Source organism: Scylla paramamosain, chromosome 43 (assembly GCF_035594125.1).
Source record: "Scylla paramamosain isolate STU-SP2022 chromosome 43, ASM3559412v1, whole genome shotgun sequence".
Taxonomy (NCBI): domain Eukaryota; kingdom Metazoa; phylum Arthropoda; class Malacostraca; order Decapoda; family Portunidae; genus Scylla; species Scylla paramamosain.
In genome coordinates this window covers 795,001-813,339 of record NC_087193.1, presented here as the reverse complement: position 1 = coordinate 813,339, position 18,339 = coordinate 795,001, and the positions used below count along the sequence as shown (strand labels likewise).

General features: G+C 37.8%; 2 protein-coding genes across 5 annotated transcripts in view; one reads left to right on the top strand and one right to left on the bottom strand.

Moving 5' to 3' along the window:
• The window catches only part of LOC135093485 (uncharacterized), a 195,789-nt gene extending 183,208 nt beyond the window's left edge, over window positions 1-12,581 (top strand). For all 3 annotated transcript variants that reach the window (XM_063992765.1, XM_063992766.1, XM_063992767.1), the window contains exons 15-16: window positions 4,702-4,835; window positions 9,117-12,581. In XM_063992765.1, the coding sequence (XP_063848835.1) occupies window positions 4,702-4,835; window positions 9,117-9,290 (308 nt within the window). In that variant the 3' untranslated portion in view covers window positions 9,291-12,581. The remainder of the gene's footprint in view (window positions 1-4,701; window positions 4,836-9,116) is intronic.
• Window positions 12,582-12,808: 227 nt separating this feature from the next.
• Window positions 12,809-18,339, bottom strand: part of LOC135093484 (microtubule-associated protein futsch-like) — a 96,409-nt gene continuing 90,878 nt past the window's right edge. For both annotated transcript variants that reach the window (XM_063992763.1, XM_063992764.1), the window contains exon 14: window positions 12,809-13,796. In XM_063992763.1, coding sequence (XP_063848833.1) covers window positions 13,607-13,796 — 190 coding nt within the window. In that variant the 3' untranslated portion in view covers window positions 12,809-13,606. The remainder of the gene's footprint in view (window positions 13,797-18,339) is intronic.

The window sequence follows — 18,339 nt, the reverse complement described above, 5'->3', positions numbered from 1 at the left end:
GTCCGGACTGGAAGGAGGGCAGAGCAGCGCCTCTTCCTGCAAGTGACCAACGTCCATTCACCAGCAGCATCCCCGTCACGGTCTGCCTGAGGTGACTTTTCCTCTGAGACAGGGGAAGCAGGAGCCATCCCTGAAGGGCCCCGGGGTTGTCACATGGCTCCTGTGACTATCTTGGTGGGGGGCAGCCTTCCTCAGAGAGCGAGCAGCGGCACCCGCATCACTGACTGGACACAGGGTGGGGGCTACAGGGGGCATCCCACCAGGCACTGTTTGTTGCTGCTTCTTAAAAGTGGCAAACTGATTACTGAGGCAGAGACTGTTTCAGAGAGATTGTCCACTTTTGTGGCTAGTGCGTTCACCACTGCCATGAGGTGCTGGGTGGAGTTAGTGGCAGACAGCTCCTGAGTGCCCCCAAGCTGGGGCACTGTTGTGGCAGATGCAGAGGGCACTGTAGCAGTGTGCTGCGGCAGAGGCGGGAACATGGTAGGTGTGGCGGAAGTGCCAGTGGTGGAGCAGGAAGGCTGGGGCAGGTGAGGGGCAGGAGACAAGAATGAAGGCCTGTTCATCCAAGCGTTGGTCTGAGGAAGTGGAGCCTGGCGGAACACAAGTCTGGGCCGAGTCACCTCATCAGTGGCAGGTTCCCTGTGAGGCCAAGGCCTGACAGTGCAGAGGGTGGAGTGGGCATTGTGATTCACCCCCACAGTTGCAGCAGTGAGGAGGGATTTTGGTGCCCTCCGTGATTTTGTCCAGACACTGCACTGACTTGTGGGAACCAGCACAGTATCTACACCGAGGAGCAGACTGGCAACGCCACTCCTTGTGGCCCCCAGCGACTGTAGTGGCGACATAGGTCCGGCTTTGGCACGTACCACTCCACACGCCGATGTCCAAGGAGATGCACTTCACTGGGCACCATCCCAATCACCACACCCAACAGTTGAGGCCTTGGCTTCTGCCCCACCATCCTCCTCTTGAGGCCATGAAAGCCAGCTGGCACGTCAATAAGGTTAACATTAATGTGGGTTAACACACCATGTATGATGACCGTGTGAGTGCCCTCCTCACCAGAGCACTCCATAACAACACCCATGAAGCCTTCACTCACCAGGGTGGTGTAAAAGGAGGATTCAGAGCTCACCGTTATGTATGGCTGGTTCCTTCCCTCCTTGTAGAGCAGTTGCAGGTCCGGATGTTAAGCAAGGCTGCAAACCAGCTGAAGAATTCACTGGTGGTCTTTCCATGGCCAGGGGGGAACAACAGGTGGCATCTTTGTCTAATATTGTTATTGTAAATCCCATGTGCTTACAAATGTATAGAACATTGATCATTATGATGCTTTCAAGATTCTGCATCAGCTTTTAAATATCTTATTTGGATAATTTTGAGAGAAGTATTTTTAGTGATTATTTAACAATACTGTAGCTGCCCGGAGGCAGCTAAAGGATTTTAGACCCACACAGTGACACGAATCGTTTATTGCATTCGGTCAAACCTGAAGACATACATAATAAACATTAGACATGCGTAACACTACTAACCATTACATATTGTATCAACATAATGCATCACTAATTATGGATTATGCTAATTAGAGCAATCAACCCCTTGTAATACAGATGTGGAACTCACATGTTTGGGGTCTTAAGGAGGCCTGTCACCAAGCAACACCTGCGTCTGTATTGTAGAGGTCCGATCTTTCCTGGAGTAGTCACACCCTAACTCAGTGGTGGTACAAAGGAATCTGTCCCTCTGGGCTTTGTTCCTGCTGGCCCTCGGCACCTCATGCCTGCCCATCTTACCCTTAGTTCAGCAATGGTTCCCGGGTGGAGATCCCTCTGTGTCTTATCTACCCTTCACGCCATGTCATCAACTTTATCACGTAAACACAACCCTCACTACCTCTCTGCAGCTAAGCTCTCCACAGCTAATTCCTCTCACATATTTTCACTATTGTGATTAACTTCTATAATGATTTCAGTTTCCATAATCTCTACTCTAATTAACTTAGTTTCCTTAGTGTTACCCATGCTTCATATACTTGTTCACTTCAACTCTCATAACAAAGATCATATTATTTAGCATACGCTTGCTCAACAACAACTTTCATCTGCTCGGCGGTAACAAATACTGTTATCAGTATTTTAAATATGGCATATTACAGGTCTAAAATGTATTGATTTGTACAATGAAAAAATTAAAACAAGACTGTACAATATAGTATGACAACATACTTAGTAACATCATGATATATGGATATAGTTATTTACATAGAGATTTTAGGATCTTTTTCTGGAAGCAAGTGACATGGCAAAGTAATCAAACATCAAAAGGAACATCTCTCAGGATTGCTCTGGTATAATAGGAGAGGAATATAGGAAGCCATAAGTTCATGGAGTAGTGGCATGGACACTGCAGCAGGAATTAACTGGTTGTCCAACTATGTGTTTGCTAACTTCAATTAAGTCAAGCCAGTCAGACATTTGTTTTGGTAAGATATACAGCATTACTTTCGCCTGGGCAGTCAAGTTGCCTATTTTCAATTAAAATTGTTGCTTTCATATACTATGCAATTTGGTGCTGTAAGTAAGTAAGTGCTTTTACCATCATCTACATTAATATCCTTCTGATCAATGGTGTACTTTTTTGGAAATCTTAAGACAACCAAATAAGTATAAATGCCAATTCACTAGAAAATCAACTTAAATACTTTTGTTCATGAATAGTTTGATTTTACCTGTGTTGCTACTTAGAAGAAATTGTGCAAAAATGTATATTATGTAAGCTCATTGCATTTTCATGTATATAGAATGACTGTTGACATATTTGATTTTGCTCCTGTGTATGAGAAGGGGACATGTCTAGTACTGCTGCCTGGTGACACTCACTAGTTTACGAAACTCCCGATATTTTTCACCATTTTGTATGTATCTCTGAATATCTTTTCTACATGCTTCTCTGACTGTTGACTATCCTGTATTATTACTCCCAGATCTTTCTCTTCTTGTACTCTTATTATTTCTTCATTTCCCATTTTATGTATCCATTTTGGTTTCTTCTCACTTTTTTCACATTTTCATTACATGGCATTTTTCACATTAAATGTCATCCTCCATATCTTGCTCCAGTCCCAGATTTTATTCAAATCCTCTTGTAAAATTTCAATCTTTGTTGTTTCTTATATGTCTTTGTAACTTTGCATTGTCTACAAACAAGGTCATGTAACTCTTTACTCCTTCAGGCATATATTTTTAGTTTTGATTTCTTTTCATTCTTACCTATGCTTCGTCTCTTTTTTTCTTTGTTCTTCTACATCTTTCATTGAACCACACCTGTTTCCTTTTTATTTCTAGATTTATATAAGGGGACATTTATTCACTCCTATCTCATATATTTCCATAAAAATGTCATACCTATCTTTCACATCATTTGCTCTTTTTAGCTATACCCAGTCCATTTCTTCACGAAATTTCTTAAGATCATCTATATTCACTCTTCCATAGTTTCTCCTATTTTCATTGTATGATTCATCCTCTTCACCGACATCATTATTGGTCTCTATTTCTATCATTACATGGTCACTTTTTCCCATGGGGCACACTTAACTTAATTTTTTAGTTAGGTCAATTCCCTTCATTAGTCTGGTCTTGCTGGTTTGTCATCTCCCTTATATCTTGTATTTTCAGTCACCCATTTCATCATTGTGTTTTCCAACATCAGCTCCAGAGATCTTTCTATGCCGTCTCATTTCCTAGTGCTTCAAACGATTCCCAATTTACTTCTTTGCAATTGAAGTCACCAACCAATAATACTTTTTTATTACTTTTGATTAATTTATTCAAACACTAAACAGTAGGTATCTTCTATTATTTTCTCATATTCTTCCTTGTTCAAGAATTTGTTTTGGGTGATACATAGGTTATAATTACCATCAATATTTCTCCATTATTGTCCTCCAAGTTAACACTCACTAATTCTGCTTTTCCTTCTCCATATTTCACTATTTTTGTCTTCATCTCTTTTCTTGACATTATCATTACACCACCTCCTTTACTAATACTGCCTCTTTTCCATATATTGTAGTTATTGTTAATGACTTTTTTTTTTTTTTTTAACACAACACTTTCAGATTTTTCTCTTTTCTCTTTTCTCTGTTTGTGTGTGTGCTTGCGTGTGCATGTGTGTGCATGTTATGTCTCACAAGTTCCCCCCTATTTTGGAGATGTCATCCTGATAAATATGTCAAGATAGATGGCAATATTTTATTTTTTTATTTATTTATTTTTTTTTTTTTTGGTAGGAGGGACACTGACCAAGGGCATAGCTGATCTGTGTTTGTAAAGAGCATGTTAAGTGACCCCCTTAAAATAACAAGTAACATTCACCTTATTTGTATTCTGGAGGCCTCACTAGCACTGGCCTTTCAGCTGATGAACTCCTTTTTCAACACTGCAGTTTTTTATGCTTAATACTTATACACTCTTGAGAATTGCATGCATGCATCATTTGTCTTTAAAAAGGCTAAGTGATATGGCTTCAGTCCAAAGGTATAGCTTCTTGTAAATATGTGATGGATGTTGCCAATACCAATTAAAGTTTATTTTGTTGGAGTAAATGTTTTACTTATCTCAATAAAACCTCTGTAAGAAATCAGTAAAATAACTCAAAAATAATATAAAGTACAAAGTTATTTTGTCTTTGCAGAAATGGCCAAAGGACAGATCCAAGTGATCCACACGCTGGGTGAGGTTCCTGAAGGATGGAAGGGAGAGGATGGATTCATTGACTTGGACAAAATAAACCGATTTGTGACCAAGCCAAATGGAACTAAACACAAGGTAAGAACAACTGGTTTGTTCTGAAGCATGACAAGTAACATGAGTCTAGTTCTTCCTTCTATATGGTATATAATGTAAGACAGTCTTTTTTGAAAGTCTCAGAAATATAAGACATGATGTGTCTACTTATTAACTGGGGTGTTACCGTAACTTTAGTGTTGTTCTCTCTTTTCATGAATTTAGAGGGAATAATGCCAAAAGGCATAAGCCTGGCAAAGTTTCTTGAGTTAATCCAGTAATTACTTTAAAGTACTGGTCAGCACCTACCAGATCAGTGGCAAGTGCTGTGTCCTTTAAGTTTAGATCTAGAATTCTGATTTATTTGTCCTTCAGGTGATTTATAACCTTTATTCTATCCCTCTTCAGGTGATTTATAATTTACATTCCATTCCTCTTTTGGCATTTATGGGACTAAATAGGTGATGAAACATAGAATGTGCCAAAAGATCAAATGTGAATTTCATCTGCTATATTAGCAATTAATAAATGAGAACATAGGCTACTATTTATTTATCTATTTGCAGAAGACACAACTAACGTCTCCAAGGCATGTTTATGTAGAAATCATAAACATTTCAAAGCATATTTATTTTTTTTTTTTAACAAAATATAAATCTAATGTAAGGATGAACTATGTCCAGACTGTAGTCCAGTTTGGCCTCAGCAAACTACCTGATAAATAAACTAAAAAAAATTTCTAGCATCCTCCCATGAAATTTTCTCTGGCTCTTCTTCTTCCTCCTCACTTTCCTCCTCTTTTGTCTCCAAAGCAACAGAATTTGTTACACTTGAAATGATCTGCTGGTCAATCCATTCTTCAACCACTAGTGGATTTTTGTTCACAGAAACAGAAAGACAAACATGGCAGTGTAAACAAAATAGACTCTGCATATTCTTATTTTTTACTGTGCCTGTTATGCCTTGGATCACTAATATTCCTTCCTCTCCTCCTCAGTCTACTACTTTATTCATGTATTCTAAGTTTATAACAAAAAATATTTTCATATACACCACTCACATCAACTGACCTAATCTAACCCTTCATACCCACGGGCGCTGTAACTAGCAGTAGAGCCCACACGTGATGGCAGATGATCACCATGCTCCGGTGCCATTTTTAAACTTGCCATATGCCAATGCCTTTTAGAAATATAATGCTGAAACATCAGATAACTTTCAGAATGGGACTACTTTGCAAAAGTGCTAACACATAAGGTTTTCCAAAATGTTGGATGCTGAAAGACAGGACTTTTGCTGTCTCCTCAATGAATTGAAATATGAAGCTGTGTTTGGTGTCAAAGTGTTAGTTGATGTATATGGTCTACATTATGAAATTTAATAATTCTGTAAGATAAAAGGATGACAGTTTGAACACTTGGCATGATTGGGCTAAGGCCAGTTATAAAAATTAGATTTGCCTTGTAGTGAGGTGGACCTAAATTAAGCTAAGCACCTAATAGTACACAGGTCTGAGAAATATATAGGTACTTGGCTTGGAATCCTGGGTGGAATGTCTGACTGTAGAGCAGTAAGGCTCATTGTGGTAGCTGTAACTGCTACTGTCCCCTGAGTGTAACTGATTGTTCCTTAAGTGTAACAAACTCCTCCACATTCAAGGCGGGCTCATAGAAGCTTCAGTCTGGGAGTTTGGAACTGCTCAGTTCTGTATCCTTGCTGGTTCACCCACTCATTACAGTGGATTGTTAAACTTCATTCTATAGTATTGGCCATTACCATTAAATCATTACCCTGTTGAAATAGATTTCCAACAACATTCACTCCAGATCGATTTTTTTTTTAAATATCACACGTGTGTTAAATTGTATCTAGCATTCACCTATTGTTTATTGTATTCTATCATGTTTCGTTCTTCAATTTTCTAATGTGATTCAGAACCAGTAACAAAAATATTGATTAACAACTTTATCAGTTTTATTGATTAAAAACATAAGCAATATACATGCACTTCTTGTTTTAATGTGACTCAGGACAGGGCCGTCACTGAATGGCTTTCCCACCTTGTTGTCTGAACTTTGTAATTTTTCATAAATGTTATTTAATAGTTCTACCACACTGATAACTTTCAATTTCTGAAGGAAAACCTGAAATAGGTCTCATAGCATTATCCTTAAACTAACCCATTAGGTTAAGTCATGTCTAGTACGAGTATGGTTGTTACTTAAAAAGGACTCCACCTTATTGGTTCAAATTCAGGTACCTGACAAGTAGGTAATTAAGGTTCAAGTCCTAAGGGTGAGTTTTCCCATCACTTCATTGATGTTAAAGATGGTACTTTGTAGACAACCTCCATATTCAGCCACAGATTAAAGCTACCTCATCACCTTCAGCCTCACTCCTGAAGGGCTTCTGCAGCTTGGCTCATTAGCTTGTTGCAGTGTTCTTTCTAGTCTGTTATTACCTTAGCTGTGGACATAATGCCAGTGACAAAATTGTGAATTAGTATTAGTTGAGTAGGAAATTTTAACTGTAACTGATGACTTGTTTGTTGTGAATTTGATGGATTAATTTAATTGAAAATATTGAAAATAAGAACAACTTACAAGTTAGTTTTTTTTTTTTTTTATTTAGAATTTGAATTTGCACAGTGGCTGCTGTGTTTGAATCCAGGTGATGGTGGTGCCTTGTGGCTCTGAAAGCCTTATTCCAGATATTCTGTCTTTCTTCAAAAGTTGGAATAATCCTGCTCATGCCCTGCACATCCACTGACAAAGTCGTATCAGTCAGTAGAACAATGTGATTTCTCAGTCCATGCTACAATTTATCAGCAGCCCTTGAAATTCTCTTGCAGCATCTACATAATGAGGATGGTTGTGTGTGTACATTCTCAGTTCAGTAATGGACATGAGACAAGTCCCTTTCAGTGAGAGATTGGCAGTTAGCCACCATATTACCAAATAATTTGTCCACATTACTGTTTTTAGTGCTTTTCTCATCTATCAGGATTATAGCCAGATTGTAGAGCTGAGTGTCAGGGGCTTACCAAACTCAGGATATTGAAAGAATTTGTCAGTTTTGTACCACCCCTCCTCATTATATCCATATGGACACATTCTATAGGCCAATTTCTTGGTCAAAGATGTCCAAAGTGACTACATATAGAGTGATCTATGTAGGCCACATGATAAATGGCATACCTGACAACAACCATCATGATGAACTTCCATGTATCCATTTCAAAAGACCAAAAGTTTTTAATATGGTAAATTTAGAAGATATCAATAGTTGGGCACTTTCCAAAAGTCAGATCCAAACACTAATTCTTGATTTAGACCCACATAAAAAAGTAAAATTATTTAATTTGGGGATTACTGAAGAAAACTAACCACTGAAATTTACTAAGTGGCAGTAAAAGTCCTATTGATGGCTGACTGAGCTGGTTGATGTGTTGAGAGTTGATGGAAAAGAGAGTGAATCAGATGAATCCTGGTAAGATATTGGTTAAGTTCCATACTGTCATAATTTTCAAGAGTACTTCAGAATTCCAAATTAGATTTCCTGTCAAGTTTATTTGCTTCTTGTTGTACCAATATTTTCTGTCAGTAATTTTTTATAGTCATCTCTGGAAGTAAATAATAATTTCTCATGTGAAATTAAATTATATATATATATATATATATATATATATATATATATATATATATATATATATATATATATATATATATATATATATATATGACACATATTTTGTTTATTGGGTAGAATAAATTGACTGCTTTTGTAAGAATGCAGAAGCAAATATCACAGTAAGTGAAAAAATAAATAAGTTCTAGATTGCATGGGATGTGAGAAAGGATTGTAATGCATTTAATAGGTCAAATGAAGGTGAAAGAATAAAATGTGAAGTGGTTGATGGAGGCAAGTGAAGCACCTTGAGGTTGAAATAAAATTATTGAAAAAAAAAAATTATATATATATATATATATATATATATATATATATATATATATATATATATATATATATATATATATATATATATATATATATATATATATATATATATATATATATATTATGATAGGTGCAAGAGGATGAATCCCAATGAAATGAGAAGAAAGTAGTAAAGTACGAGTATGTGAGAGAAAGGGAAGAGAAGAGATTGAGAGGATAAACTCATGTAAGGTGAAAAAAAATGTAAAAGTAAAAATTAAAGGAGACTTCTGTCATCAAGACTACAGAAATTCCTAAAGCATCAGATGTTGACATTAATGATGACTTTACCAAAATTACTTGAACCTTTTGTTCATCTTCCTACAGGTGGTGATCTGTGGAGGGCCAACCATGAGCATTGCCTGCTTGTTTTCCCTCCAGCAACTAGGCTTTTCTCCACAGTCCATCTATATTTATGGCCAGTTTGGGGCAGAACTGGTGAAAGCAGTGTATGGCCGCAGTGCAGTCCTCTCTGGCCATGATTGCCATACACAGGGGTGAAAAGGCAGTGAACACAATCCACACTGGTCTGTTTCTCTGTCTTGCACAGTGATATGGTATTATAAAGTTAAGGAATTCAAACATGAAAATGTTAATATCAGTAAGGTTCAGTGTGGTGTGTCTATTTGTCTTATTCTTGTCATTCTTTCTTTGATGTTTTCTTTGATGGATCATATTGCCCATTAAAGCCACATGGTAATGAAATTTTGTATGGCTGGGTCATTTTGAGTAACACTAGCTGATGTAATTCTATTTTGGCAACTATTGCTTTGAGGTGTTTCATCTTAGTCTTCCTTACATAGGATCTAGGATTGTATTGGCCTTCCTTGTTTTCTTTTCTGAGCCTGGAGAGGCAATGATTATGTATATTGTAATCTGGGATTGTTTCTGATAAAGTAATTAGTAAAAATTTATTGGTTGTTGTTGATGATAGTGTTGTTTTGTATTCAGCCATAATGCACCTTCACTGGCTTATCATGGCCTTTAGTCTTAAGCCTAACATTATTTTCCATCTGTTTACACTTGATGCCTCTTTTTTTTTTTTTTTTTTAGAGATTTTTTTTTTAGAGAGAGAGAGAGAGAGAGAGAGAGAGAGAGAGAGAGAGAGATCTAGCAGGACATAAGTGTGGTAAAAGTTTCCATTTCTTTGTGGTCTTCCATCCATCTAATGGCTTCCCAAGAGCTCTCTTGGAGATGACCTTGATGGAGTACACAGAGCACCTGCTTGACCATCTCACAAAAGGACACCTGGGAAACACATTATGGGACAATAACAGGAATTTCTTTTGTAGTTGCATTTACAACAATGTGTAGGATGTGGTACATTTCACTTATTAAATGCTTCAGTAAAATAGAGTCCACAATGCAGATTGAAAAGTTAAAATTTGATATTTGATGAATAGAAATAAGTGATTTCTTGAGTTATGGTGCTCCCTAAATTTTCTTTGTTGGTTGATCGGTTGCTAAATGGGATCCCATCCTCTGGTTTCCATTGTGAGAGGTCATGCAAGCTTGGTATGCTATTCTTCTTGAAAGCAATATGCCTTCTTACATGTTATTTACAAAATTTTTGAGGTCTAATGTTTTTTCTATTTTTTAAAAATCTGAAAAGGTGATATCCTTGTCATACCTGTTATGTTCATCATCACTGCCACTTATGTCATACCAATAACACAGTTTTCCTCTAGTCTAGACCAGGAGAAAGAAACGTGTTCAGGATTTTACTTCCCAACCTTACACATCCCTCTTGGTGAGAAAGAACTCACTTTGATAACTTGAGTGGTACAATGGCATATTCTATTGGAATGATGAAGTCAACTGCAAGGATTACATTTAGTGGGAAGAAGGAAACATCTTCATGTAGGGAATGGAACCATCCCCAACAAAGTCACTCATAAAGAGCAATAAAACACTGGTAGTCAGGCCTGCTTATTGCAGAGAAAGACACAGATGCCTTTACTGGAGAAGGAGAAAGGATCAAGGAATGCTATACTCTTTTTGTTAAGTTTATAAACATAACCCTTCCTACACAGTGGGGCATCTCCATGCTTGCCTTTCATCGAGTGGGGCATGTCCATTCTTGCCTCTCATTGGGTGAGGGAATTCAGTGAAATCATGCACTCTACAGTGCTGTATTGTTTCTTTAATAACACATTATGCATTTCCATCAGCAGTATGAAAGTGATTAATTCATCAGCTAGACAGTCTCATGACTGGAACACAAAAAGTAAATCAAGTACATTTCTTGAAGAAGAGATATGATGGTGTAAGTAAAAAGGCTTGTAAAATCCTGCATGAGTGAGAGAATGAAATGAATCACTCCACAGCCCCTGTGATCCATTTGAGGTCAAACATACAAATCTTGCTCTGAAGGGATTGAATGGGACCCCAGGGATTACACCACCACCAGCCAGACCGATGACATCTTCAGGCCAGGCAGTGGAGTGGCAGGCACATTGTTGCCTCATCATTTTGCCCATAAATTGTATTGCTTAAAACAAGTTTTGCCTATTATTTCCTTATGCATTATTGATTTCATTGTAGTGTCTGGCTAAGCAGCATCAGAATATAAACAATGAATTCAAGCAGGGAAGAGTGCAGCAAGACATGGCAACACTGAGGAGGATGAGGCAGGCCAAGCCAGGGATGTTTGAGGTTACAGTGATTTTTTTTTTTTTTTATTAAGTTGTTGTTAATGCTGTGTGTGTGTGTGTGTGTGTGTGTGTGTGTGTGTGTGTGTATATGTATCTAGTTGTGACATATGGGGAGAGGAGCTAAGCTCATACTGTCTCGTCTCCATAATTGTTTTTATCCAACTTTTCCTTAAAGGCATGAATATTTGTAGCACTCACCACTTTCCCTTCCAGTCCATTCCATGCCTCTATGCTTCTATGAGGGAAGCTAAACTTCTTTATGTCCCTTCTGCAGGTGGTTACTTTTAGTTTCCTTCCATGTCCTCTTGTTTCTCTCATTCATAATAAAGCAGTGTTCCATCCCACTCAGCAATCTGTACAATGCAATCAAATCACCTCTCTCTCATCTCTTTTCCAAGGTTGGGAGTTGCACTTTAGCTAGTCGCTCCTCATATGACAAATCTTGCAATTCTGTTATCATCTTTGTTGCTGCTCTCTGTATTCTTTCCAACTCTCTTGTGTGCTTTTTTTCATGTGGACTAAATTACCGCTGCGTATTCTAATCTTGGACGTATCATTGTGGTGATTATTTTCCTCATCATTTCTATACCCAGATAAGCAAAGACAACTCTTGTGTTTCTTAGTAGGCTGAGAGTTTCACGTGTTATCTTGTTAATATGTTTTTCTGGTGATAAATTCTCTGAGAAAATCACTCCCAGATCTTTTTCTCTTGTCATATTGTTTCATTTCCCATCTTATAATTATAGCTACACCTTGTTACTTTTTCCAAATTCCATCTTTTTACACTTACCAGAGCTAAATTCCATTTGCCATCTGTTGCTCCACTCCCACACCTTGTCTATATCTCTTTGTAATTCTTCACAATCTTCCATTCCCTTCACTCTTCTCATAAGTTTTGCATCGTCAGCAAAAACTCACATAGCTGGATACATTCTCCACCATATCATTTATATACACCACAAACATTATTGGTGCCAACACTGACCCTTTGGGGACCCCACTTAATACTGGGCTCCACACTGAGGAATGAGGAAATTTTGTATGTTGTTATAAATAGTGTGTTTTCACTCATGTAACTCAGTCTCTCTGAGGATGGCTATTCAGCCGAAACGTTAGAGATTAAAAGAATCCTAACTCCTCCCTGGGTTTTTATCCCCCTTCCTAAACCCAACATAATTAGGGGCTCTTTTCTGGCCAGTGGCATAATACAGAGTTGCCATGCAGTGAGAGAGCTTTCAAAGTCCCCATTTTTTCTTTATGACAATGATCTTCAGATCTTTAGATTTCATAAATATAATCAATGTAAAAAGTTTATATAGTATGTACTCTGAAATCAAAGCAATAATATGTAATAGAAATCCAATCTGTGAAATAAAACTTTTATTTACATATTACAAGCATATGGTAAAAATATGAAAGTATAGGGAAATGAAGGGTTACATAAAGCTGCAAGTTCATAAGTAGCCAGTTTAAGTGACAATCATTGAGAGATCAACAACGCAATGCCAAATAATGCATGTAATTTTTTTCATTTTATTTCCAGTAATGGATAAAAACTGACAAACTATCAACTAAATAATACAGAAAACAAACTAACTTAAACTGAAATTTAAAGTAGAAGACAAGCAGCAAAAACAACTAAGAAGTTATCTTGCTGCTTTTAAATATATATCCCAGCTTGATAAGCCATCAAATGACTTGTATACTTTGCTTTACAGCATGACAAAGAACAGTACAAGTATTTGTGCTCTGGAATGAGTAAAAGTAAACTTGTTAACCTAAGGACATCCCACTTAAGAAAAATCAAAACAATGGAGAGCCAAAGAGCCAAACTCTTACCAGGTTCTCAATAAACATTGGCCTAACTTGTACTTTCCTCTGATACACATAATGATTTAGTGTGGATGAAAAATTGTATGTTTATCCTGATTTAAATTTAAAGCTACACCAAGCATGCTGATCACAATTTTGAGAGAAAAATGCACAAAAAATACCAATGGAACTTGAATATGTTTCACTTTGGCTCCATATATTCTCTGCAAATGAAGTGTATAATGATTCAAGAAAACCCAAATGACCCAGCAACTCACTTTGGCTCCATATATTCTTTGCAAATGAAGTGTATAATTATTCAAGAAAGAACCCAAATGACCCAGCAACTCACTAGCTCTTGGCACCCATGTTCCCTGTGATGTCTTCCAAGAGAGTGGTGAGTCTCTTCATCTCTACATCCTTCTTGGTTACAGAGTCTGTGAGAGAAAGGATCTTCAATTCTGCATGTTTGATGAGGACTGATGCTCTCTTCATCTCTTGTTCATGGCTCTCTTTGGCAGTCCTGTGTTCCTCTTGGGCCCTGAAGTGCAACACAGTATTCAGCAGAGGAATAAAATTTGTGCATGCAGGAGAGGATGTGTAACATAAAAATGTGTTTAACCAAATGTGAAAAATGAGAAAGATAGTATGAGTGGGGGAAAAGAAGCTGGAGAGTATTGTATGTGTTTAATTGACTTAGACAAAAACCTGAGTTGGCAATTCAAAATGTACATGATAAAAAGGAAGACACCAAGACACTATCTGCTGTACTTGAGAGAAAAAGTATGTATAGGTAAACTTATTGCTGATCTTGTTCTCCCACAAATAGTGTTAATGTTATTTTTATAAACCAACACATCTGGTATCTGTTCTTCCTACAATATTATGTAAACTCAAGTCTCTCATGTTACAACCTCAAGCACATTAATACTAATCTCTTCCAATCCACATCCCTTGTATCCCTTTTATTATACCCTTTCCTCCTCCTCTCATGACTCTTCCACCTCTCTCCTTCTATACCTCCCCTCCTTCAAACCCTTCTCTTCCCACTCCACATCCCACTCTTCCCTTCTCTCCTCTCCACCTATCTCTTCTCTTCCCACCCTCCTCTACTGTTCCTCTCTTCCACACCTCTCTGCCTCTCTCCCATCTTCCACACCCCTTTCTTTTCTTCCTCTCATCCCTTAAAATCACACGCACACACACACCCACACCCATGATGGTAAGCCACAGTTGAGGAATGCCGTCAGGCTGGTGCTCCAGAGCAAAGCCTCTCTCAGTGTACATTGGGAAGGGATTGCTTTAAGAATTCCCATCTCCATGTCTGATGTAGTTAAATGAAAAAGAAGCAAAGAAAAGAGTGTCTGAAAGAAAAGGGAAAATAAAGACCCATTGGAAAGGGAGGAGGATGGTTAATAAGGTTTTGTTTACTCCTATGAAGGAAAGTGGTTCCAAAAAGAGGAGTATCGATATGGCTAAAGCAGATTTCTCTGGTTTTGGGGATGGAATTGAGGAAGGTCATGAGAATTGGTGGAAGAGGAGAGTCAATCAACTGAAGTAGCAGGTGGGCAAAATGTGGGAGGTGTTTGGATTTAAATATGTTGCAAACAAGAGTGGAAAATCTGGAATGGGAGATGGAGGATTGCAAGAGGGGAATGAATGACTAACACAGCATGGAAGCAGTGGTTGGACTAAGCGAAGAACACACTGAGTGAAGGGCAAAGAGAGGGAGACAAAGAGGAAATGGAGCAGAAAGTAAAGAAGTTAGAGGAAAGGGTAAATGCAAGCGAGATAACCCAAGATGCGAAGGTAGAAGATTTTGAGAAAATAATCAAAGAGCAGGTAGAGGAATTCAGAGGGTCCAAGAATGCAGAGAAACTGATGATGATGATCAAGGATAATGAAGGATTAGAAAGGGGAGTGTGATTTTGTTTGGACTCAGAGGAGGAAAGGAGGAAAGGCCAATTGAAGAGAGGGTAAATGGAATGGTGGAGAAAGTGCAGGATGAGGGAGGAGATTTGGTGTGTGAAATAGATGATGTCATGGAATTGGAAAATTTACTGAGGACAGGGTGAGAAGAATAAGATTTAAAGTGCGGTACAAGGTGGAGATGTTAGAGAGTGCGTGGAAATTGGCAAGGGATGAGAACACTAAACAACTGTGGTTGAGAAAGGATCTGAATGAGGAAGAAAGAGCTGGATATTGTTGAAGTGGAAACAAAACTGTGATACAACAGAGCCAATGGGAAATAAAAATAAATATAACAAGGATAAGGAATAGAAAAGGAAAAAAGGGTGGCAGAGTGTTGTTCATAGTGAGGAAAGAGGTGGAGATGCTCAGAAGTGAGGGGAGGGCAGCGGTATTAAGATTGAAAGTCATAATAATAACACACTTCAGTGGTGTATGTTCCCCTCAAAAACAAATGCATAGGAGTCTTGAATATGATAATGGGGACAGTGGAGTGTGCAGACTCAGGGTGGAGAGGGATCATGGAAAGGTAGACTACTACAGTTGACAGTGAATATGAACTGATGCAGTGGGTGGGACAACACAGAATATTCAGCAATGAAGGTAAATCATCCAGACTGGACTTTTTACCAAAAAACCTCAGATACTAAACACATGGAGTCAACTCCATTAGCAATGAGTGACCATGCACTTGTGGAGTTTGGAATCAGGGATGAGACAGAAGCATATTGGAAAGAGCATGGAATTGGAGGACTAAACTACATAAAGATAGACTTTGAAAACATTTGAATAATTTCTAAAAATGCATGCTGGGTTAATTTCTACAATGCTAGTGTATCTCAAGATAAACTGGATGAATTCTTAAAGATAAGCTAGGAGGGAAAATATATGTTTGTGCCAAGAAAATTCTCAGAGGTACTGTAAATAAGGAATGGTTTAACATCAGATGTGAGGTGATGAGAAAGAGATGAAGATAAAGATAAACTAGGAGGGAAAATATAAGTTTGTGCCAAGAAAATTCTCAGAGGTACTGTAAATAAGGAATGGTTTTAACATCAGATGTGAGGTGGTGAGAAAGAGATACGAAGCAGCCTGAAAGAGATGGAGGAGGTGGAGACAGTCTAATCCTTGGAATGAATTTAAGACAGCAAGAAATCATTACGTTAGAATTCAAAGAGAAGAAAGAAGCATGAAAAAGATAAAATTGACAAATGTAAAGACCAACCAAAACTGTTCTACAGATATGTGAATGGGAAACTGAAAGCAAGGCAGAGTATTGGCCAACTAAGAGCAGACAGAATTACACACGAGAAACCAACAGAAATGGCAGGAGTGATGAACAATTGCTTTCACAAGGTGTTTGAGGAAACAAGAGTTTGTGCAGTCAACAGACAGAGATGACACTAAGTTTATGAAAGAAAAGGATAATGGTTCAAGAAGTGAGAGAGAGTTTTGTCAAATTAGATGTAAGAAAAGCCACAGGTCCAGATGGAGTGTCAGGATGGATTCTAAGGGAATGTAGTGAACAACTGACAGAGAAAATATGCAAAATCATAGATGCTCTCTGGAGGAGGGAAAAGTCCCACAAAACTAGAAGAGTGAACAAAGTGTCAGTTTATAAAGGAGGAAATAAGGAAGAACTATTAAATTATAGACCAGTTTCACTTACCAGCATGGTAGTGAAACTGCAAAAAGTTCATTAGAAAAATAGATGGATTTTTCTTTAGAAAATGAGGATATATCCAACAACCAATTTGAGTTCAGAAGAGGGATATTTTGTGTAACCGTCTTGATATGTTTCTACTCAAGAGTGATCAATATGGTGCAAGAGAAAGATGGCTGGGCAATGGTATTTACCTGGATTTGAAGGCTTTTGACAAAGTGCCACATAAGAGACTGACATGGAAGTTAAAGAGTGTGGGAGGAGTGAATGTTGAACAACTGAATTTGACTATCTTGGTATCTACCAAGAATCTACCAAGACTGAATCACCATCTCCAGGTGACATTTCAAGTAATGCCATGACCACCATATTATTAATGTATCCTCAATGGTGTCAGATCTAACTGTTCAAAGCTATTTTACAGTGAAGCCTCAGTTACTGAATACCTCCCTTTCAAACAAAATTTTAACCTCATAATTGCTTCAATTGCCATACCATAATTTGGTTCTCGAACAAGCTATGTGGCAGCTGGCACACATGATCACATGTTAGTCATGCTGCAGGCCTTGCTCAGTATACATCCACGTCATACTTTTCTCTTTTTTGGGACATTTCTCTTGCTGTGCATTATTTCTAATATGTATATGGAACCCAAGAAAGTTACTAAAAGTGTAAAGGCAGAGTAAAACAGGCAGAACAGCAGTAGTCAAAGAAAGAGATGATACAGAAGCATGAAAATGGTGTCTGCATTTGTGAACTCACTTTGAAGTATGACTTAGCAAAGTCATCAGTTGCAATTTACAATCAATTTGCATTCATATAATGAAAGCATCCCTAATTTACTCATCTTATATCATTGTTTTTTATGTATGATTTAATGCACAAAGTACAAAGTTTAAAAAGCAATCATCTAGTGTCTGGTATTACCAATGTTCCAGGACATCAATGTGCTTCCCATCCCACTCTTCCTGAATCCCCAACAGTTTACTTATTTTCCCTCTTCTTTTATTTCCTTTTTATGACTCAACTTTGATGTCATCATGTCAATGATAATATTTTCATTGTAACTGAAGCATATTTTTACAACTGAGAGGAGAAGGTGGGTAGGAGTGTGAATTCAGTCATTCAATAACCTCATATATATGTACATGTTACTCATGATGGGTAACAAACTAATGATAGGATTTACTTGACTAAGATGAAAAATTAAACATAAGGGAGTGTGCTAACTACAAAAAAATGTAATCAAGTTTACACAAGACAGTAATTTTCAGGAAGCAAGATAAAAGTTGTTTCCAAGCAGGGTACAGCAGGTTCACCACTAGTCAACTGAGAGGCACAGCAATTTATGGATTATATATATATATTTCTGATCACTGCCTTAACCTCATCTGTTTGGTGTTGCTTCAATGTAAGTTCATTTGAATAAATTGTCATCACTCTGGCAAATGGG